Source organism: Colius striatus, chromosome 14 (assembly GCF_028858725.1).
Source record: "Colius striatus isolate bColStr4 chromosome 14, bColStr4.1.hap1, whole genome shotgun sequence".
Taxonomy (NCBI): Eukaryota; Metazoa; Chordata; class Aves; order Coliiformes; family Coliidae; genus Colius; species Colius striatus.
In genome coordinates this window covers 11965877-11988754 of record NC_084772.1, presented here as the reverse complement: position 1 = coordinate 11988754, position 22878 = coordinate 11965877, and the positions used below count along the sequence as shown (strand labels likewise).

Genomic DNA, 22878 nt, shown 5'->3' with positions numbered 1-22878 from the left:
GTTGTTAGGCGGGTCGCGACGGGGAAAGCGTCGGAAGCGGTGCGTGGCCGAGCCTGAGCCCCAGCCGCGTCCCTGCGCCGGCCCGATGGCGTTTCTGCTCAGGAGAGGGCGGAAGAGCCCCTTCGTGAGTATCGCTGCGTCCGGAGCGGGCCTCCGTCCCTGCGAAGGGGCCGGCGGGGCAGGCGAGGGCCGCGCCCGGGGAGGGGGGCCTGGGAAAGGTGGTGGCCGCTGAGCGGTTGGACCGAAGTGGAGAACGGGGCGATAAATGAACCGTGAGTGCGGAGAAGTGTCCGGAGGCCGCTGCTCTCCTTCGGCCCGGGCCCGGGCCTGCCCCTGCTCCAGGAACAGCCGCTGCCGTGGTGGGGCGGGGGGCGCGTCCCGACACCCACCTCCTCCGGGGCGGCCCCTGGGAGCGGCGGGCGCTGCAGCCCCCGCAGTGGAAATGCTGCTGGCTCGCTTCCAGCACTTGCGGGGGTGATCCTCGGGGCACACGTTCACTGCCACCAACGGAACTGATGGGAAGTTCAGCTGTATTCCCTGGTAGTCATTGTAAAACACAGTAAGCCAGTCAGCAGGCTTCACTAAAAAAAAAGTGTCTGACAGATGCACTTCCAGAATTAGGGAGCAGTGCCTTTGTAATTTAAGACCAAGTAAAGAGACACTCTTTGTCATGCATCATTTAGTTATTTGATGCAGCTGACAGAAATATTTCCCAGCTCACCTGTTCAGGATCCTACTAGAGAAGACAAAGTATACTTGCAAAAAAATTTCGCAGACACAGCCTGGTTTAGTCCATAAAAAAAGTAACATCTATCACAAGGTGATAGACTTCACAATGACAGTGCTTTCTGATGACTAGACAGACGAGAGAACAAGAGGCAACGGGGACAAATTCAAACATACCAAATTCAACATCATAATAGCATAAAAAGAAATACCATGAGAGCGATTCAGCACTGGGACTGGTTGCCCAGGGAGGCTGTGGAGTCTCCATCCCTGGAGATACACAAAACCCAACTGGGCAGGATTCCATGTAGTCCTCTGTAGTTGGTCCTGCTTTGAGCAGGGACTTGTGCTCCATCTCCGGAGCTCCCTTCCAGCCTCAACCGTGATATGATTCTTCCATTCAAAGTACTCTTTGTGGTGAACTCTGGTCCCGGTTTTTCCGAGCTGGTATTTCATATCATCCTTTAAAAACCGTGTCATTTAGTGATAGTTTTTTTCTTACATTTCATACTGCTCTTCTGACTGACAGACCCTTTGCCCAGGACAGGGATGGACATTGTTACACTGAAGCAGCCTTCAAGTGTTTTGAAAAACGTTTATGTCTAGTACTTCTTTTTTTCGTGTGTATGTACAGGAAAACAGAAACCCAAATGGAGTAACTTAAACTTCCATTGCTGCAGATAGTGATACAGTGGGTGGAAAACCTATATTTGTGGGTCTTAAGTAAATTATGTTTCTAACCCTCATTAGCAGCTGTTCATACATGTTAAACTTGGAACCATGTCAAGTCTTTTGTTTTCATTAATTGCATGCACCTGTTCTTCCTTTTGATGTTTTGTATTGCTATTTGTTGCATGTTCAATCGTGTGTTTTTTTTCATTATGATCCTCAAATTCATCATCAACTAATTTTATTTTAAATTGTTTAGAAACATATAGCTCATGGCCTGGTCCCTGCTGCTACCATAGCTCCTAAACCTGCAGTTCCCCGCACCCCTCCCCCTCGTAGTCCAAACCCTTCTCCAGAAAGGCCCAGGTAGGTTTTGAGGTTTTTTTTGGATTATTTCTTTCTCATCAACTACACTAGCACACTAGAAAAGCATGATTAGAAGAATTGCATGTCGTTGCTGCAGAATTCACATGAACATTTGTATAAATAGAATGTATTTTTAATTGGGGGAGTACTCTTCTCTGAATTTTAAAGATCCATCTTTTTCTTCTACTCCTAAGCATGCTGAATAATCAGGTCAATGACCATTATGAATATGTAATTTATTACAAATCTGAGTCACTTAAAGACAAATGGACTGTCTCAAATTAGGGCCATTTTAAATTTGGTTGCTATAGTGTAGGATTGTAGCAGTACTAGTACCTTGAGTCAGGAAATTTTAACTCCTCAGAAAAGCATAAATTAAACATTACTAACATGCCATTTTATTGCATATTTAAAAAAAACCCTGAGACTTAAACTGGCATGTAAACCCACATTGGATCAGACTTGAATTAGCTTTATAGGCAAGGTACATACAGAGAAAATGCAAGTTTCTTACCATTTTTCTTTTATCTTTTTTCTATGTTTAATTCAGTTCTGGTTGTTTTCCGTAGTCTTCTTAGTATCTGTAACATTCCTACCTAATCCGTGTTCATTGCTTTCACCTTTCTGACCTCTAGTTGTTGTCATTCCTGTTACAGCCCTCACCATTTCTTTCCTTTAATCTTTGTTCCTACTTGTTTTTTCCCCTGTTCGTTTTACCTTCCTCTGTACTCCACAGCATTCCACAAATATGCATTTCTGTCTGCTTAGGCTTGCCCTAGTTTGCAATGTGCCAACGCTTATTAATGGCTTCAGAGTCATCAGTAAAAGGTTCAGAGTAGGGAATAATTCAAACTGGAAGACAAAATAGCAGAACACAGAACACTTTTTAAACACAACTCCAGGTAGTATTCTTATTTAGGCTCAAGTGAGTGTTATGTACTGAAAATTATCAGTGTAAATTTTGGGAATGTAACTCAGTGTATTCCATGATTTTCATGCATGTGATTTGGGAAAACAGATAGGTATTGTACTTTACTCTTGGTTAGCTGCATTACTAGAGCTTGCCCAGTTTTGTGCTTTATTTTGGGAGTTAATAGTTTAGAGCCAGTCCCTTAGCAGTTTTAGTGGTCATGTTTATGCTCATTAACTATGAACATTTTGTTTTGCTTTAATAGTCAAAGACATTTTGCAATCGGAAGAAAATAGAAAATGTGGAGCACAGAGGAGACATCAGTGTTGTTTCATTGTTCTGTTCTGTTTTCTTCTAGATCTGCTCTGGCAGCAGCTATCCTTGCAACAGCACTGACAGGGCGCACTGTTGCTATTCCTCAGCCTCGGCAGCGATCGCTTTCTGAAAATGATTCCACCTGTGTGGAACACGAATGTTTTGAACCATATGCAACAGTTACAGAGCTTGGAATGGGGTAATGTATACTTTCTGATTTGATGTCTATATTAGAAATAGAATCTACCAATGATAGAATTTTACCAAAGAGTCACAGCAAACTCCTGCTGTCACAGCCATTTACTTTTTTCTCACTGTATCATAAATTGGTTCTGAAGTGTCTACAATCCTTCTTCCATTTCTCATAAAGTGATGTCATGTTTACAATCTTGAGAGGGAGATGTGGATTGTACAGCAGTCACAAATAAAACATACATTATTTCTACCAAATGACAATCAACTACACAAACAGTTAACCACTGAGGAACCACCTGAATTATGTCATATATTTCCATTATGCTAAATGATTATTTCAGACCCTTCTTTCAATAGCAATAGCAACCTTCCGTCTCTTAATCTGTCATTTTCTTTAAGATAGAGAAGAAAAAGTAGTCGGCTACATTCCTTGTTTGTAGCAAACAGAAGCTGAGATGTCTGTGTCAGCTGTTTGGATTGTTGTGCATATTGTAAGAGTGATGGTTCTACTTTACAGGTGTTTATGTTTTTTGGAAGATTAAAACATATTGAAACAAGCTTTAAACTTCTTTCTACCTGCAGGCCCAGCTGGAAACTTGATGGTAGTGACAGATCTCCTGGACCATCCCTGGAAACATCAGGCAATTACGGTGAGGATGAAGACATGGATACCTATCTTTCAGATGCTGAGCAAGAGGCAGAGTCCAGTAGTCAGAATAACGAGAACAAGGGAGAAAACTTTAACACCAATGCTATTTATTCTGTTCCCTGCAAAAATAAAAAGGTAACATTTTCAGATATGTTGATTCCTTTATTGTGTTTTAATATATGAATGCAAATACTAAATATTTCTGAGGCTTTTCATTATCTTCTTACCCTTCAGACATTTATTCAATTTTTATTTCACATGCTTTTTTGAGGTTAATTTACTCCTCCTACATGACCCAGGTTTGTTTGTTGATCCTTACAGATTCTATATGTGATTATTAGGAGCCTATATGTGATTCTATATGTGATTATTAGGAAAACAATGGATTTATGTATAATTACTGTGCATACTGTAGTCTTTTAAAATGTCCATTATGTTATGTTGAGTGCGATACTTATATAGGACATTATTTGTTAAAAGCATTAGGAATTTTACTTGCAAAGAGTGGAAATTTAATTAATGGTTCAGTGTTATGCTATTGAGCAGACACATATAGGGACAGATTCAGAATCACACAAAGTAAGTTACCTTGTTGTCTTGAAGACTAGTCGATATTTCTGTGTTATAGTTTTGGATTGTCTTAACCAGGAATGAGCAGCTTAATACTCCTAAGGCACATTTAAAGTTCAGTCCGAAATAATACAAAAAATTAACAAACATGAAGAAGTAATGAGGCAAAAATGCAATGAGGCAATGCTCTGTATATGAAAGGAATCAGAAAACACCCTGAGGTGAAGAGGTAGTAGTCAGTAAGAGGAGGGAAGGGGAGGGGAAAAATGTGAGTGGAATATGTGGGGAAACTGGTATATGATGGACAGAGGAAAACCAGTGAAGCCAATGTTAAAAATGATTCATTAACCTCTCAGTGCTCTGATATAGTAGATAAATGGTTGATCTTTTAGTAAGAGCAAGTTTAGACACAACACATCAAACATGGAAACATAGTTAATTTCAAAGACTCCTCTGACTGAATGAGGTGATAGGCAATATTTGCCTTGAGAACTAAATGACTATCATAGTTCTCTGTTTCCTGTTGACCATTTTAAGGTTCAGATTTTATTTACATATGTCTTATCATTTATTGTCTTAAAATATTGTAGTACAATTCCAAATGTGGCTGGAATGTCAGTACATTAAAGGTTTCATTCAGATATCAAGACATGAGCTATTTTCACAGTGTTACCACGATTTAGATAGGTTTCTTTTATTTTTACACAGGAAGAGTTTCCACCATCTCCTGGTGCTAATGCTGACAAGGAAGAGTTGCCTTCTCATGAAACTGAGTTTCAGGTGCTGGTGGATGAGTCAAATGTGCAAACAGAAGGTAAATACACCTAAAGGCAAAATGCCACACCTTTTAATACTATGGGGAAAAAGACTTTTTGTATAAAATAAATTGAAGGCTGTTTTTAAAAAAAAGGACAATGAAAGAAATGCTACTGAAAACTTAAACATTTTCACTAGTTACAGAAAATTAAACATCCATACAGAGGGAAGATTGGTCTATGTTCATTGTATAACTGAAACTCCTAAACATCCACTATCAGACAGTATCGGACAGTATCAGACAGAGACGGGGAGTTTTGTGAACTCTTGTCTTGTCTAGTACAGTTGTTCTCTACTATGTCTCTGTTGATACACGTGCCAGAATCGATCTAGTTTACATTCTGGTAACTATTGGAGTGTGACTGCGCTCAAAAAAAAATAGAAAAGGTAGAAACTACAATTGTGGGTTTTTTTTTAATAAAAAACTAAAGAGGTATAAGAAAATATTTTAGTCAGTCATTTTCCTGGGATTAAAAAAAGTGTCTAAAAATCAGCAGTAAGAATTTTTTTTTAACAATCAAATGGCATGATGCTAGGATTGGTTATCCCTTCTACACAACTTGTATTGCTCTTGCCATCTTCTAAAGGCTGGGCCTTAAAAGTGTACATCAGGTCCCAGAGGAAGGTTCTGACAGAACAGAGAGATGAACAAGATCATCAGTCTCAGGTTATCACTCTAAGCAACAGGATTCAAGCCCAGTAAAAGTCAGTGAAAGTATTTCATTTATACTTTGGTCAAATTGTAAAATACTAGTGTAAGACAACTACACAGTTTCATTTCTTCCATAGTAGCATCTATATAGTGTGAGATAAAGCAAAGTCTCACATCAGTATCCTGATATACCATGAAAGGACAAATGGAAAGTTAGTGATCTAACTGGTGGGTTCAGGGGGCTTCCTTATTTTCAGTATATAATATGTGTTTATACATGCATATAATCCTGTATAGTTTACAGACTTAGAAATCCTTTGGTTTCAATTGACTGAAAGATCTGTTTTTCTTAAGCAGAAGACCAACATCCTGACTTGAATTTAAAGGTAAGATTTATATGAAGCTTAATTTGTGATGCATTTTTGAAAAAAGGTGTTACAAAGAGCAGACAGTTTACAGTCAAGTAAAGGTAAACTGATTTATTGCCACTAGGGAATCTTTTTCTTTTGGAGTACAAGAATGGCTAATCATCCCTTCTGAAAAAATATGACTGTAAAAGTAAATAGGCTAAACAAGTTGTCTATTTGTTGTTCTGGGTTTTTTTCTAATACATCTTCTTTTGTTCCTCCTGTGAAAGAAAGAACTGAGAGTAGGAGACATGATGTTACAGCAAGAGACAGCTCTCACTGACAGTTTTCAAATTATGAGCCTGGCTTCACCAGATTTTTATCAAATTTTCCATCTGGCCCATCTGACTGCTTTCATAGCTTGAAAAAGAATACCCAAAAGATTTGTTTCTCAGATCAAGCTGCTGAAATACTGTTTACAAAAATGGACAGTTCTTCCATTGTTAGCATCACTTTAAGTTCTTGGCCACATATATTTTTTCTGAAATTGTGAGTTTTGACTCATTTAGTCATCAGTATCTCAGTATGTTACATTCCATGGCATCATACCCCTACAGAAGTTCACTGTTGTTTCATAAAAATGTGGAGAAAGTTTGCACATTGATCATGTTAACACAGGTACGTGATGTTAATGCAAGTAAATATGTTAGTATGAATTCAGCCTGAAGCTCTTCCCTGAAAGAAATTTCTGCAAAAGTAAAATAGGTACTTTTTTTTTTCCATCAGCAAAGGGACAACAAAGTTTTTCAACTATTTTGAACATTTCACATTTTAATGAACTTGCTGATTATTGTATCTGAATTGACTATGCTAAAGTCTTACTTTATACAAATTAACAAGTGTGAGCAGTACTCATCCTATTGGTCAAGAAGCTTTATGGTTATGTAACTTTTATGTCAGCCATAAAATTGTTTTCAGAACTGTACATCTCTGACAACTACAGAAAATATTAACAGTTTCAGGTGTCCACAAGTGACTGGTGGCAGTGACAAAATGATGTCAAGATACGTAATTGACAAGTCATATATTGACAGTAGTGAATCCAGCCTTAAGTGTTGCTGATAAAAAAGAAACTGCTTCAAAAGTTCTGTTTCTTAAGTTCTCTAATAGCAATGCTGTTCATTTTTTATTTCTCTGCTAGGAAGAAAAATCACTAGCTGAAAATCTAGTATGTGAAAAGCCTCCACCCTTCCCAGGTACTTCTGATTCTTCTGTGACTTTATTATGCATCTTCACTTTAACAATATACATTTGTAGATAAAAATACATTTTCCTGTTTGTTTTCTCCAAGTCTAATTTGGGGGAGTATGTGTGTGAAAAAGTATTTCTCCTGTACAGGAGATGAGAAAGTGCTGATGGCTCTGTGGTATGTATAAGAACAATAGTTGTAGGCTTTTTAATGTTTGATGGTTTAGACTTGTTTTTATTTTCCTGAGTGATTTGTCAAGTCTCAAATTATTATGAAAGGATGTAATGAAATTCAAGTCATAGTGAAACTCTCCAATCCCATATATGTAATTTACACCTATTATTTGCACTATTATTAAGTATCCCATCGCAACTGAAGTGGTAAACATTCGGTGACATGTTCTACCACGTAATGTAGTATGTTATTGCATCCATGGAACAATTCCAGGCACAGCACCTCTAAAGTTTGCATCTTGCATGGATGGGATAATGTGCCTATCATGAAGTTCATGGGGTTTCTGTATTTCTATGCTGTTCAAGTATCTTACACCTTCTCACAGGAAGTTAACAGTGACCATAACTGCCTGAAATCAGTAACAAGACAGAGCTCTGTATTTCTAAACCAATTATTGGGTTTCTTATATATCATGTGCTAAGGAACTGTTCTGTACTAAGTTGTAGTCATGGCTGTATGGTATTACATTATGCTGGCTCTTAGAAGTCTAATGGTAAGGGTAAAATTCCAGCCTTCATTTTAATAGGCAAGTTGTTTAGCCCATACAGATAAAAATAAGAATTTGAAAGAGTAATTCTATTCTATTGGTGCAACAATATATCCATGATTATTGCAGATGATCTAAAATTTTACATTTTTAAGAACAAAGTAACTTCTGTTCAGTAACAGATCATTGAAGCCTGTTCATAGGGAATAAGGGTAAAGCTTTCACTACATAGCTGATAAAATAAGGAGAGATCAAGAGGACTGAGGACTTCATCCAGGGCACATACAGTGCTTCCTGCAGTGGATATTTGTGTCACCTCTGTAGTCACTAATGCTAGGGAGAGGTAGATCTGCTGACTCTATTCCCATTAAAGAGGGAATCTATTCAGTGTCTAGCAGAACAGATCTTGCTGCCCCTCCACTATACAGCTCTCCTTCATAATCCACTTTCTTTTATTCTCTCTGGCCTTATCTTCTGGAAGCCATTAGCCGATTTATATCTTAAAAAGTATCACTCACACATAATGCTAATATTAGAATAAAAGGATTATAATTTGCTGACATCTGTATTTAAGTCTGAATTCCATTTAAATACACTGTACTGTGGCATTACAGATGTCTCTGTTCGGGCAAGGCAAGCTCGGGAAAATATGACTAAAGAAAAGTTCAGAGAACTAAAACAAGAAAACTGGTCTCTGAACAAGGCATTCCAGGCTATGCTCCAACAATTCGAGGGAATGAAAAAGCAAATGGAAGAACAGCAATTAAAGCTACAGAGACTAGAACAAGAAAACATAAAGCTTAAAGAAGCTGCAGAGGAATCACATCAAGAAGGTGGGAGAAACATATAAGTTGTTCTGTAGTTATCTTGATTTGTCTAATTTGTTGCTACTTATTCCTGCAGTAGCAGGTTTCCACTCTTTCATCTGAGCAACATCTATGCAGAAGTAGTTTCTGAACAGTATTTTCTACATTTGTAGATTTTTTTTTCCCAAGAGTACTTACATGATCATGAATAAAAAATATTTGGTTGCTTGAAAAGTTAGGGGGTTTGTTGGTAATTTTTCATGGGATTCTTCTATTACAGTATTCTGAGATAAGTTCTCTTATTATTGTAGCTTATTGGGATTTTTTTCCTTACAAATAAAAAACTATTGTGAACATTTCTTGAATTTTGATTGAACCTTCTTGGTGGGTATTTGTTTTATCAGAGGAGGCTACAGAATTACTTTCTCTCAGACAACAAGCACAAGAACTGGTGGATGAAAATGATGCTTTGAAGATGACAGTCCATCGCTTAAATGTAGAATTAAGTCGCTATCAAACTAAATTCAGGCCACTGTCTGAAGAAGAGGTGAGAATCTTGATTTTAACGAGAGTTTTTACTGAAATGTCCCCTTGTCCTTTCGTTCATCATTGAGTTTTTAAGACTATCTTCTCTAAATGTGCCACAGAGTCTACAAACAGCACAGGCTTTTTCTGAAATTGAAAGTAAGCATTTATAATTAACTAAGCAGTTAGACTTTCTGCTATCTTAGTAAGATTTTGAACTTCCAATTTTATTGACTTTGTTGAGTGTGTGTTACATATACAACACATGTAATTAGAAACAAGCTTATTTGGGATAATACTTGTGGCTGCTGTAGACAGTGCTGTAGACAGTGGCTGGTGCTTCAAAAAGCAGAACGTAATTTCAGTATCTTTTTTTTTTAAATCTCCTTTAGCATCTAAAAGTCAAAGGTTTACCCATGAAAGGACCACCACCACCATGGCTAGTAAGTAAAATAACATTTTCACTGAACTGTTCACTCCTTTTGAAGTAACAGAATTTCTTTACTGGAACCAAAATATTCAGGATATTAGTTACTCTGCTTAACCATCACATACTACTAGATTATTATTATAAATGTTTCTGTTTGTTGCACAAAAAGATGTAGGGCAGAACTTTGCAGTGAACGTGTGCAGTGCCAACTGAATTTACAGTAAGCTACAGACTGCAGACAATCACTCACTTTGAACTACTAAATACAAATTAAGTAGTTACCCTGATGATGATAAAATACTGACTTTGCTGAGTATTGTCCAGAACATAGTTTGCTTAAAAGTCTATTGCTTAATTGTCAGTCTTCTGTTGAGATTATTTAAAGGTGACACTACAAGAAAACAGCATATTTCAGTGACTCTGATAGTAGGAATGGCCACGGTTCTGCTAGTAGCCTATGAACTTCTGGCAAAGAGGCATGAAACTGAATGCATTTGTAGTATGTGAAACAATTTCTTCTTGAAATACTAATATTAAGTTTTTCCTTCCTCATTGTTATTCAGAACTATACAGAAACAGGAAAGTCCTTCTGCTCTTTATAGCTATAATAGCCAAGAATCATTTAGTCAAAGATGAGAGTGTAAAAATTCCTTTCCCACTTATTAATGAATCTGGACTAAATTTGATTAGTAACTGTATTCACTGTAGTGTTTCAGTTTGGTTTTGCACTCACCTGCATACACATCTTGCTGTTACATGTACTGATAGGTAATAGCTACTTTTTAGTGGAAGGTGCAAATATAAGTACCCAGCCTTGTCCTTTCCAAAGCTTCCTCTAAAGCAATACTGTTGAATGCTTGTGCAGCAGCATTGTGCATATGATGGTCTGTCTGCTTGTCTAAGTGCTGCACTTTTGCCTTCAAGGCATATATGAAAACTCTTAGTAGCTTTAAAAAATAGCAATATCTAGCAGGAGAAGTAAAAAATACTGACAGTATCATGGTTTGTGATTTATAGGAATTAATTTTTGATTTTATTTTTCAAGTTGGATATGAAGTATTTATCACCCCTGCTGTTGGCATATGAAGACAGAATAAGAGAAAAAGAAGTTTTAATTCTTGAATATGAGGCAAGTTGCCATTTAAAGGAAATAAAAAATTTGAAAATGAGATTTGTCAAAGTTGTTTGAAAGTGATTTTTTTGTTTACTTTACCATGCATATTTATTCTGCTATCTTATCTTACTTGGTTTGCCTATTCTTGGCCTGTTCAGATGTAGGTGCAGGTACTACACTGAGATGTATAAAAATTGTGCTCTCTGAATTGAGTAAACCATAAACAGGGTCAGTGGTAGAAAGAATTTACTATTGTTATAATGGGGATTCAGTGTCCTGTACAGCTGCCTTTACAGTTACAGGCCTGTGTACTCAGCTTTTAAATCCATATTTTAGGGGTCTACAGCTTGCTTAATTCAAATGATACTTTACAAAAATGTGTCACAATTCAAATGCCTGTTATTTTAAATCAATTGTTAGTAGATTGATGAAGCAATGTAGAAGTTCAGTATGCACACCTGGATTTAAAATGTGCAGTGTGATAATACGCTGGTAACAGAAGAATCAGAAATGTTATGTGGTGTCCTTTGTCTTCCAGGAAGAGATGAAGAATTTTAAAGCACGAGTTGAGGAGTTGGTGAAGGAGAATGAAGACCTGCATAACCAAGTAATTAACTTCATTACCCCTACAGAATGGTAAGTTACTAAAAATTGATTTCAAAAGCTACTCATCATCTTGCTTGTTGCCTGCAAACTTCTAAGATTACAGATCTTAAGGGAAAATTAAGTTTTGCCAAAGAGTTAATAGTGTCACCATTATGGCTTATTGGAACAGTGCTGATCTGCCATGACTGATTTACTTTTGAAATAAAGACGAAATAGTGAATGTGCAGTTTTGCATCTGAAACCCATGTAATTCTGTCCCAAACCTTGCAGTTTACATACTGAATTTGGACACTTCTACTAACCAGTCCCCTTTTTGCAGCAACTTTGAACATTTTGTTTCTCAATGTAGCTTCATGGTGGAAGTTAGAGCTCAGAGTGAGGATGTGCCTTGGCAGTGTGCGAGTTGTTCCTTATGCCTAAACCTGTGGATGAAATGTGATCTTAGTGCTATCAATTTGAAATTTGCAGTTTTACAAAGGAAATTAATTTTTTGTTTAAAAGAGTTGTACTTCAATGACTTGTCCAGTAAGACTCGCATTACTTTTCTGAACTTCAACTCCAGCCTAGATAGTTTTGATGGAAAAAAACTTCCATTCTTTCTTTCAGCTGGTAATACTTGGCAACTCATATCAGCACTGACCTCCCTGCCATGAGTAATGAATGAATGTTGTCATTCAGTCTTCGTAGTTATCCATTCACATGAAAACATAGACAGTCTTAAGTGGTTAAATAGTATGAACTCTTATCATAGCTATTAACTGGTTTGTAAGTCAAAGTTGTGCCTTTGTCTCCTTCTGCTATGGCCACTGCAGTATATTAAGTCAGTCAGCTGAATTTATAAGCTCCCGGGTGCAGAGGTTTTCATGGATACAAGCATAAGCTGACTTCCACCTTCAGGGTAGACTGCTATTTTAATTGTTAGCTGCATGCTTCAGCTTAAGTTTTACTCAGAATATTATTTAATGGTAGGGGAAATTTGTCCCTGTCTAGACCTATACACAATAAGAATGCATTTTCATCTAGGTCAGGCCACACATGAACAAAGTAGATGGACACTGTCTTAGTTACAGTCATCAGAAATCCTTGGTAACAGTCTATTTTGCTATACTTTGTTTGCATTTAGGCTACTCTTGCCAATGGAGCTGTCTCCATCTGGCACCATGATGTAGCTTTATTCTCTTCTATGAGAGAAGTCTGAGATTACTGGGACTGTTTTGCCTGGAGGAGAGTTTTTTGGGGCTATCAGTTGGGGATGTTTTTGAGGGCTGTAAGTTCATGTCTCTAATGAACTTACCTTGGCTCCTGACGTTGCTTTGAATGATGGGTTTTAATTTGCTTTTTAAAGAGGTTAAAATGCAATTTTCCACATTTACATTGTTGGAAGTTAGCTGTGTTTTTTTCTTTGTACATATGTTAATATTTTAATGATATTTTATTTATAAGTCAGTTGTCATTGCAGGCAGCAGCTGCAAACTCAGGCCAAGCTGGTGTTGGAAGAAAATGGATTGTTGATGGAGCAACTCAAAATTCAACAAGCTAAAGCAAAAGACAGTCGCAGGCAACATGTTCAAGAAGGTAAAAGTGCCTGAGTTGCTGGTCATTTGAACTGCACCCATGAGAGTACTGCAGGTTTTTGTGTGGGGCTTTTGTGTTTTGGTGCGGTTTTTGGGTTTGGGGATTTTGCAGCTTCATATATGCCTACAAAGCATCACTGAATGCAGGTAACACTAATATGAGATAAAGCTCTAGATGTCAACTGATGCTGAAAGGAAATGTATCACCTGTTGACACTATACAGCATACTCCATTTTGACTTGCTTTCTCTGAAAAAGGGACCAAACTGTTAAAAGAGCAATACAATAATTTTCAGAATTTAAGAGCGCTTTAAACTTTACAAGTTGGTATTTGTGAAGTATTGTTTGCTTTTATGTAAGTGTTCAATTTTAAGTGGTGTACTTTAAAATTTTCTGCTTTGTAACTAATGTTTATCACTTAATATATTTAATTTTCCACTTCTATAATTTGATACTGCTTAACTTTACAAACATCTTCAAATAATAGATCTGTTACCTACTTGTGTTTTACCAGAGATCTGTATTTGCTTGAATTCAGAACACTTGACATTCCTCATCTTGACTGTTAATGTTATTTCTTGAGAAGATTAATTTTCCTGCTGGTAGTTATTTTCTGCAGCAGTAGATTCCTCTGGATAGTTCCTGTTAATAGCCTGCTGGCTGGATATTAGATAGTGAACAAGCATGTTACAACTTAGAATCCCCAAAATGAAAGGTTTCTTAGTTAAGTTTAAAAAGCAAAATTGAATCTTAATTCACAGATTAGGACATTTTGAAAAACACTGTGTATAATTAACATCTTGCTGATGAGAAGAGTTTCCTTAAGTGAACCTACATGGCAAACTCCAGTTCTGAAATCTTTGGTCCACCTGCCACCTAATTCCATAAATACTCTCCTTTCTGCTTTTACATTTTCTGAGTTTATGTTTAGAGTTTTATCTCTATTTATCCCTCTTGTGTATAGAAGATGACAACTCATCATACTAAAGGCCAGACAATACCCCCAGAAGTCAGGTGCTCCACTTGCCAAATCTCAAAATACTCTCTGGTAGGAGTTGTCAGAACATCCTCAGTAAATACTGAAAGATTTTGTGACCTATTGCTGGAGTTCGTTCAACGAAACAAGAGCCTTGATGTTCCATTCAGTTCCTAAAACTGTTTTGGCAGTCTATCCAGTGATTGAAATATGTTCTACAGAAAAAACTCAGACATCAGTGAATAGAGACGAGGCAGTCTCTAGTTGTGTGTCCTATCTACTAGGCTACAAGTCACATTCCATTTTAGGTTCTTTTCCCAGTTAATAAAATCTGAATCAGAGGATTTGTCAGAGTAAAATGATGTTTCAATGAGCAAATACCTTAGAGCCTTGAAGTTTTGGCATTTTTCCAAAACAAACTGCTTGAGACAGCAAAACAAAAACATTCGAACTGATGAAGTACAAAACAAACTGACAAATCCCCTATTATGTAATGCTGTGAGCAACTAGGAACTAACATACTACTGGTTTAGTTTGAGTTTCACTTGGTGATTGAATTAGTTCTGCTGTACCCACTTGTGATTTTTTTTTTTTCCCCCCCTCCCTAAAGGTGCAAAATTGACCAAACAGATAGTAAGTTTAGAAGAAAAGAAACGGAGTCAAGAGCAGCAGTTAGCAGAGTATCAGAAGCAGCTGGAAGCTTTGCGTTCTACCTGTGAAGAGCTGAAAGCCAAACTGGATGGCAGAATAGCATCAGAGGAGCACTTTGCTTTGGTGAATGAGTTAAAAAGGTAAGAGTTTAGGTTTGCAAAAACAGCTCTGCAAAGCATTCATATGTACATACCTGCATATACATCACTGTAGGTAGGAGGTGAATTATTAGAATAATTTTATTTGTATTGTGCTTCACTCATGATTTCACATTTCATTACATCGTAATACCTCTGTCACCATTTAACAATAAGCATCCTCAAAGTATCCTTTTCGTACCTTCTGCATGGGTATACAACTGTAACTTAGCTTTGTTCTGAAGTAGGTCTGTGCATGATGCCTGTTCTATGCTATTGGCTTTTGCAGCTGTTTACAGCAGGAGCAGAAGAAAATGCATTGTGAGGTGGAAGATCTAATGGGGCAGACTGCATCACTGCAAGCTCAAAACAAGAACCTGCTTTCAGAGAAAAATAACTTCCTGGCTGACAAGGAGATCCTGGAAACTGACTTGGAAAAGACAAAAAAGACAAACAGGTCATATCACATTCTTGTTTTTTTATAGAGAAATACTGGTATTTCTAAAAATAACAGCAGAAATATCTGTAAAAATATTGTCTGACGTCTCACAGTGTCTAATTTCCACCTAATACAGAAAAAACACGTTTCCTAAACACGTTTGCCATGAATGAAGGCCTGGTTGCCAAGTGACTTTGCCAGGTTTCATAGGCTTTCGTGCATACTTCTCTATGTCTGTATCTGTAATGCTGGTAGTTGGCTGTAGCAATTCATCACTTGTGTACTCACCTGAAAAATAGTGTCTTCCACTATTTGCAGACCTTGTGCACCTGAGTGGTTCAGAGCTGGCCTCACAGTTCTTTAAAAATATTGTTGTGATAGATATATTTAAGAAAGAGGAGCTTGTAGCCATTCTTTTGAATTGTTACTGTTCACACAAAATATTATAAAGAAAAACAGCCCTGAATTACAAATACTTTTGAGCCAATGTGCTTTTCACGGTATATTTAATTGTTTGAGACCTGTACAGTGGATCTGCAGAGTCAGTGCAAGTTCTTTTAATGCTGTAATTAATTCCCAATCTGAAGGTTTTCTTTTTTCCTGTTAATTTTATAGGCGACTGAAGAAGCAAATAAATTTTTTGCAACTGCAGTTGGAGGAAGCAACAGAAAAAGAAGCTGTTGCACATCACTACCTAGCAAATCTTATTGGTTTGGTGGAGACAATAGCTCAGGAACGTGATCATCATATTTTTTTGGTAATTGCCTTGACATAATTAATATTACTTAACTGATATTTCACACAGTCATCATCATCCTACCAGCACAACTTATTGTTAATTTGAACTCTAAAAAGAAAGCTGTAATTTTAGTTTAAAGATTTAGCTATTTAAAAAAGCTTTTGCAGATGGGATAGATGCAGCAATGTATTTTTTCTAGAAAACTCATTAAAAGCAACTCTCATAATTTCTAGAGGCAACATAATTAAGCCTTTACTTACATCAGCATAACGGTCTACAATAGTATATATCAAGTTCAAAATAATTTTTAACCTGACTTTAGAGATTGGCTTCAGTTGTAGAAGCTGATCATATTGAAAAGTAGGATGCAATTACACATTTTTAATATGTATTTCTGAATCTAAAGGTAAACTTATCTTCAAAGTGAACTGTTTGGACTTTCTATTGTGGATGCACATTATTACTGCCTTTCAGTGAGCAGTCATTCTGATCTTCTGGCTGGTTGAGAGATTTGGAGTGACTTCTGTTTAGTGGAAGTGTCAGGCATAGAAGCTACTGGGCTTTTTATAGGCATGATTCGTTTTCTTTACAAGATCTTGGACACTCTGTCTTCAAATTGGTCCTGGAAACCATTTCACTAAACTTTATTAAAATAGTGCAAGTGTGCAGTATTTGACATCATGTTCTTCTCTTCTGAAACCTCCACCTGACAGTACACAGAAGTTTCTTGCACATGCAAAAAGTGCAGAGTAAGTCCATGGAAAGCAGACCAAAATCAACTATGGCTTGTCTTTCTCTAGCCATGTGTAAACTGATCCAACAGTTGGAAGCCAATCTTGATATACAAAACAAAACTTTTCTACTTCTTTTGGGTCGCAGACTCTTGTCTATGTTTATTGTGATGATACACACTCAATTGCCATCCTATTTCTGCATTTTGTGGCTTAGACACCAAAGAGCACATAAGTCTTGCTTTTTTAGGAATTTACTGTGTCTGTCCTGTCTAAAGTAATAATTACATTTAGTCCTGCACGCTGTACGTTTGCAGGCCAGGTGTTTGGAAAGTGAGAATCATGGTGTTCTCAACAAGATGGTAGAAGGCAGTCTACGCTTGGGAAGACTGGAAGAAAAAGTTAAGGTAAGCAACATTTCCAAGCTAAATATTATGTAAGACATTTTGGTTTTTAATGAGAAAAGTCAGCAGTTAATCTGTGTCTGTTTTTGGAAGACCCAGGGAGCATTTTATAAACAGTTTTTAAAAAGCAAAATAGTTTTCACAAATATCTTTCTCTGTTGTATTTGTACATTGCATGTCTGCCAGGTCACTGCATGTCTGCCAGGTATGGCAGTTGCATCTTCACCTACACAATTATGACCAGTTGTAAAAGTAATTTTTAATTTTACTTCATTTGTGTTTTGTTTTTGCTCTATAGTATATTTGGTTATTCTGTCCTCCACTCTTTTGAGACTGTACTCATGCTTCAACTTGAAATCCATTATAATTTGATTTGGAAGAATGAAAACCATATCTTGAGGGTTCAGTTATCAAGTACCTCCATAGACCCATACGGTTAGAGGTTTAGTAATTCAGAGGATGCTCAAACATACTAATTAGACAATACATTATAGGTTGTCTTTAGGACTCTCTGAACAAATACAAAGCATAGTGTGTAATTGCTGTGTAATAGCATATAGTGTTAAATGTATTTGAAACTTTTAACATTGTTACTGCTACCTCCAGGAAAATGAAACTTCAAAATTACACACTTTACAAGAGCTGAAAAGGAAAGTGTGGGGAAAGGTTTCTAGACCTTGTGGCAAGTTCCTAGAAATTCACTTTTTTTCTTTCCTCAAAAACTTTCTACTCTGATTCAGATTAAGATAAAACCTTAGTGGTTGACACCTTAGATATAACTTTATAGCAGTAAGACATAAATAGCAGTATTTTCAAAGCTTCACTAAATAGTTTGCAGTTTTATTAAAGGAGACGCTTCCATGCCAAAGCTCTGTCATGTAGCCTGTACCAAATATCACATTCCACAGCTACAGTAACAATTTAAGCACTGTTTGTAGTAACAGGAAAAAAGCTTATTGAATAATATCTGTTCTTTTTGTCAAGAGCAGCAGCAGGTAGAAATGTGCAACAATACACAGGCCATGTTTTTCAATTCCTCGTGTGCTTATGTGATTTCATGGGGACGTTATTTCAGAAAGCAAAATCACTTTGTACAAAAATGGCTTCGGGTGTTTGAGATTAGACCATTGTATTTGGTTATTATTACCAATAAGCAAAAAAATCACTTGTGCTTCATCAAACCAAAGAACTATTACTTGAAGCAGCAAGACATTTTGAAACATGAAGCTACTTTTCCTCTTAGTATTAAACAACTCTCATAACACATACTTTTTTATGGTATGTATCGATAAACATGACTGTTGGATAAGCGGTAAGCAACCTGTGCTGTAGCTTTGCATCTTGGAAAACTAACCCTGTTTTAGCAGCTAATTCATTTCACTCATGTTTTAATCCCAACCAGCAACAAAGTCCCTCGCTCCCTCCCCACCCTGCAGAGTGATAGGGAAGAGAATCAGGGAGAAAAAGTTGAGATAGGTTGTAGGTTGAGATAAGAAGAGTTTAATAACTAAAATGAGATAAAACAATAATACATATAATAATGGTAATAAAAAGGTGAAATAAAACTCATGGGGGGGAAAAAAACCAAACCAAACTAAAACCCAACCAAGTGATGCCCAATGTAGTTGCTCACCACCTGCTGACCAATGCCCAAGCAGCAATTGGTACCTCCTGGACTCCCCCACCACCAGTTTACATACTGGGCATGACATCCTATGGTATGGAATAGCCCTTTGGCTAGCTGGGGTCAGCTGTCCTGGCCATGCTCCCTCCCAGCTTCTTGTACACCCCTTTGATGGCAGAGCAGAAGATGGAAAATCCTTGACTTAGGAAAAGGGCTACTTAGCAACAACTAAACCATCATTGTGTTACCAACATCTTTTCCACACTACATCCAAACACAGCCCTGTACCAGATACTAGGGAGAAACTTTAACTCGGTCCCAGACAAAACCAGGACAGTTTTAAGACAAACACAGGGTATGGGTACTCACTGGACACAGTAGTTTTACATGCAGAACAAAGTACACGTGTATTACCTTCTAATTAAAAAATAGGTAAAAAAAAAAATCCCATATCACAACTGACCTGACATGCTTAAACAAGGCAGCACTGGCATAAGACTAAACTGCAAATTAGTATCCCTGGCTGTTTCTTTTGCTAGTAGTGAGTTGTCCTTATTTCTGCTGGAATCACATTTTTTTACTCATACAGATGTATAAAAGGAAAGCAGCTGGGAAGCTTGGAGATATCAGACTCAAGATGAGTGAGCAGGAGAAGGAGTTTGCTGGGAAGACTGAGCGGTATGAGCAAGAAATGAATCACCTCCAGTGTCTGCTGCAAGACAAACAAGAAACCCTTGAGGAAGTGCTTAAGCAGAAAAGGTTAGTCACAGACAGAATTCATCCCCTTAGATAACACAGGTGAAACAGATGGGGAAAGAGACTGCATGCAGCCCATCAGTATAGTAGAAAATTCTGAATCATATAATCATATTGAGTCATATTCATTGAATCACAGAATCTGCCTGCCTGTTCTGTTAACAAGTGATAATAAATGACTTACATTGGCTACATGCAGGATAAAAAGAAAGAAGAATGTAACAGATCTACACAAGATCATGACTGTCAGTGTTGAAAATTTATGTAGCATTTCATGTTTTAAGCAGGAAAGCCAGTTTAACTTAAAATGTATGTGAAAGTGTGCCGATAATTTGGATAGCTGACTGCCTGACTTGTTAAAGTTACAATATGTCTTTAGGGAGACTACAAAATTAAGCTGTTTTAAAGGCACCGACCACAGTCAGTCTAGTCATAAGCACTGTAACAAAGTGAAGGCAGAAAGCTTAATATAAGTGCTTTTGCACTTACATTTAGTTTATAATACCGGAGTTAATAAGTCATAGTAAGTCTGACTTGGCTACTGGAATGAAATTGCTTATAAAAGTTTACTGTATCTATTATAATGGGAAGATCCCACTTCAAGGAGACACTGCTCCACCTTAGTAACTAGGCTAGAAGGTGACACAATAAAAGTATACCCAGAGAGTTACAGAACAGTCAAAAGTAACATTTGTTCAGACACAGCAGCAATATTTATGTGCTACCTCATCTTTGTCTCTTCTCTCAGTGCTGTTTTTCATAAATCTACATCCAAAACATGACAAACTTTGTAAAACATGACAAAGGTGTTTTTCCTTTGATTTTTTTTTTTTTCCTTCTGCATCATCCCTGTTCACCTGATGACAAAAATCAGGGGTTGCACTACTTAACCTATTGCATCCAAGGGAGCACAATTTTTCCCATCTCAAAAAAGAATGCTTATAATTTTTCTTGAGAAATAAAAGCTTTTAAAGATATGCAAATTTTACGTTCCCAGAAGCTGCTCTGTAGAGCCTTCTCATAATTACAGCCTTAGCTAGAGAACATTGGAAAGTCACAGCAACCTTTTGCCTAAAGCAACTGATGAGAAAGCAGTATCATCCTCTGTTCTTCAGGTAGCTGATAATCATAATAAGATTTTTATTGTTCACAGAATAATCTTGAGTCATGATTATTGCATTTCCTTAAATGAACTACATTGTATGCCCCGATAAAAAGTTGTTAATGTGGTTCTAAGCTAGAAAACCAGGTTCATAAATGCCCCAAGTCTTATTTCACAGGACACTTACTTTTATGCATTTTCTAGGTCATGGTGTATTTTGTAAGTCTTCTGCAGTGGAAGAGTCCTTTGAAATAGTTACAGCTGCTGTACTTGGGATGTTAAATGCAAGTCGGAAAGTCTCAGTAATGTAATTGCCTTAGACTGTCCTTGGAAGAGGGTCAACAGTAGAAGAGCTTTGCAACCATACACAGGCAAGGGAAAGGAGCTGTCTGACCTGTAAGGTTACATGTAAAAATCATAAATATTTATCCTTATCCTTACTCCTTTAAGTAACAACAGCCTACATTTACCAGAAGCAAACTTTAAGCTTTTTACCTAAAGACATCTGGAGAAAGGACACCTTTACTTCCACGTCCATAGGCATGGATCTCAGTCAATTCATTTCAAGCATGTGAATACCTGTAGTTAATAATTTGCTTAGCCACACACATTGTGTCACTGCTGAAAAGTCTTCGGAAAAGGAGGATTTATCTTTTTTTTTTTCTAGAAAAGTCGAAGGAGAACTTGAAATCATTTGGGAATCCACATCCAAAGAGAACAGAAGAATGAGAGAATTCTTACACAAATCCCTAGGGAAGGACATGTGGAGTACTGTCACGCGTCCTGACATGCACTTAGATGAAATCTCTCAGAAAGATTTAGTTTATGGACATGATTTTAGCTATTGTGATGTGAAACCTTCCTTCTCTATTAAAAGTTAAATTCAACGAGAAGCTCATTGATAAGATTAAAGATGCATTATACATCTCATCCAAGAAAGACATCTCAAGTGCCTGAATTTGACTTTTTCAACAAGACAGAACATTTACCCTCTTCAAAATTACTGCATTTTTAGCAGCATCAAAATGACATAATATTTTCTAGCTGTGCCATCAATATTGCCTAAAATATGACTTTGTTTTTTGAAGAAATGACTGTTCCTTGTTAAAGCTGTACCATGTTTTGCCTTAAGTTAACACAGAAGGACAAGTGTCCAGTTAACAAAAGAAACTGGTAAGCTCAGCATTCCAGCAGACACATACCTTGTCACAAGCCAAGTGAACAGCAAGACCAAAAGCTCCCAATATGGTAAAGATTGTAAATAATTATATATATGTTGTAGTATGTTATATAATTACACATTTTTATTAAAAGGTCAAGTTTCAATAAAATCTGCTCTTATTACCAAAGTTGAAAAGACAGATATGTGTTGTCTGTTCCTGTTGCTGGTGATGAAGTGTCTTGACATCCCGAGGTAGCCTTGTACCAGACTCTCTGCCACAAACCTTGTCACCTGAAGGACAGAGGGAAGTTTGCCTTGTTTGCAGACAAGACAGATACATCCTCATGATGGCTGCTGAGGCTTGAATGCAACTGTCCACTAAGCAGATTTACAGGATCCCAGGGTTCAGAAAGTTCCTACCATAGTTTTGCTGAGGGGACAAGATGCCAGCCAAAGATGCAGCCCTCCTCCTGATTGTCTTCTTCATCCCACTTCAGAGTTATGAGAAGCCACTTCTTTCCCTCAGAAGCATTCCCTGCAGCAGTGCCCAGCTTTTGGCTGTGACACATATTTGCCTCACTGTTCAGAATTGTTGACTTTTCACCATAGTGCAGATCAGTATTGTATTGACATAAGGTGACTGGTTTGGATTTACATACCACTTGTTAGATCAGCTTTTTGCCTTTTATTTCCATAACAAAACCAAAACAGTACCAAAAATCTATTATTTTTCAATAACCTGTATTTTTCAAGATTAGCATCACACAGCTGTCTCTGGATAGTCCAATGTAAATGGTTTACATATTCTTCTCATCTCTTTTTAATTGCCTTTTTGAATATGTCTCAAGAATTTGTAAAAATAAACCATTTCACAGGGAAAAAAAACCCAAACCTGTCATGTTGGTAGTTCCTTAGAA

At 37.2% G+C, this 22878-nt stretch overlaps 1 protein-coding gene across 3 annotated transcripts; it reads left to right on the top strand.

Annotated features, from left to right (window-relative positions):
* The first annotated feature begins 30 nt into the window (after positions 1–30).
* CEP89 (centrosomal protein 89) lies at positions 31–22259 on the top strand. Of its 3 annotated transcripts, XM_062007660.1 has the most exons (20): positions 31–124; positions 1655–1761; positions 3030–3185; positions 3764–3783; positions 3865–3965; positions 5109–5214; positions 6223–6254; positions 7417–7471; positions 8800–9018; positions 9396–9538; positions 9909–9959; positions 10992–11075; positions 11599–11696; positions 13126–13241; positions 14827–15007; positions 15294–15461; positions 16059–16200; positions 17231–17320; positions 19531–19700; positions 21467–22259. In XM_062007660.1, exons 1-20 carry the CDS (start codon positions 86–88, stop codon positions 21678–21680), a joined length of 2292 nt encoding a protein of 763 aa, XP_061863644.1. In that variant the 5' UTR covers positions 31–85; the 3' UTR covers positions 21681–22259. The 3 variants fall into 3 exon arrangements, with proteins under 3 accessions (XP_061863644.1, XP_061863643.1, XP_061863642.1); XM_062007659.1 differs by having other exon boundaries at positions 3764–3965; positions 6226–6254; XM_062007658.1 differs by having other exon boundaries at positions 3764–3965.
* The last annotated feature ends 619 nt before the right edge of the window (positions 22260–22878 follow it).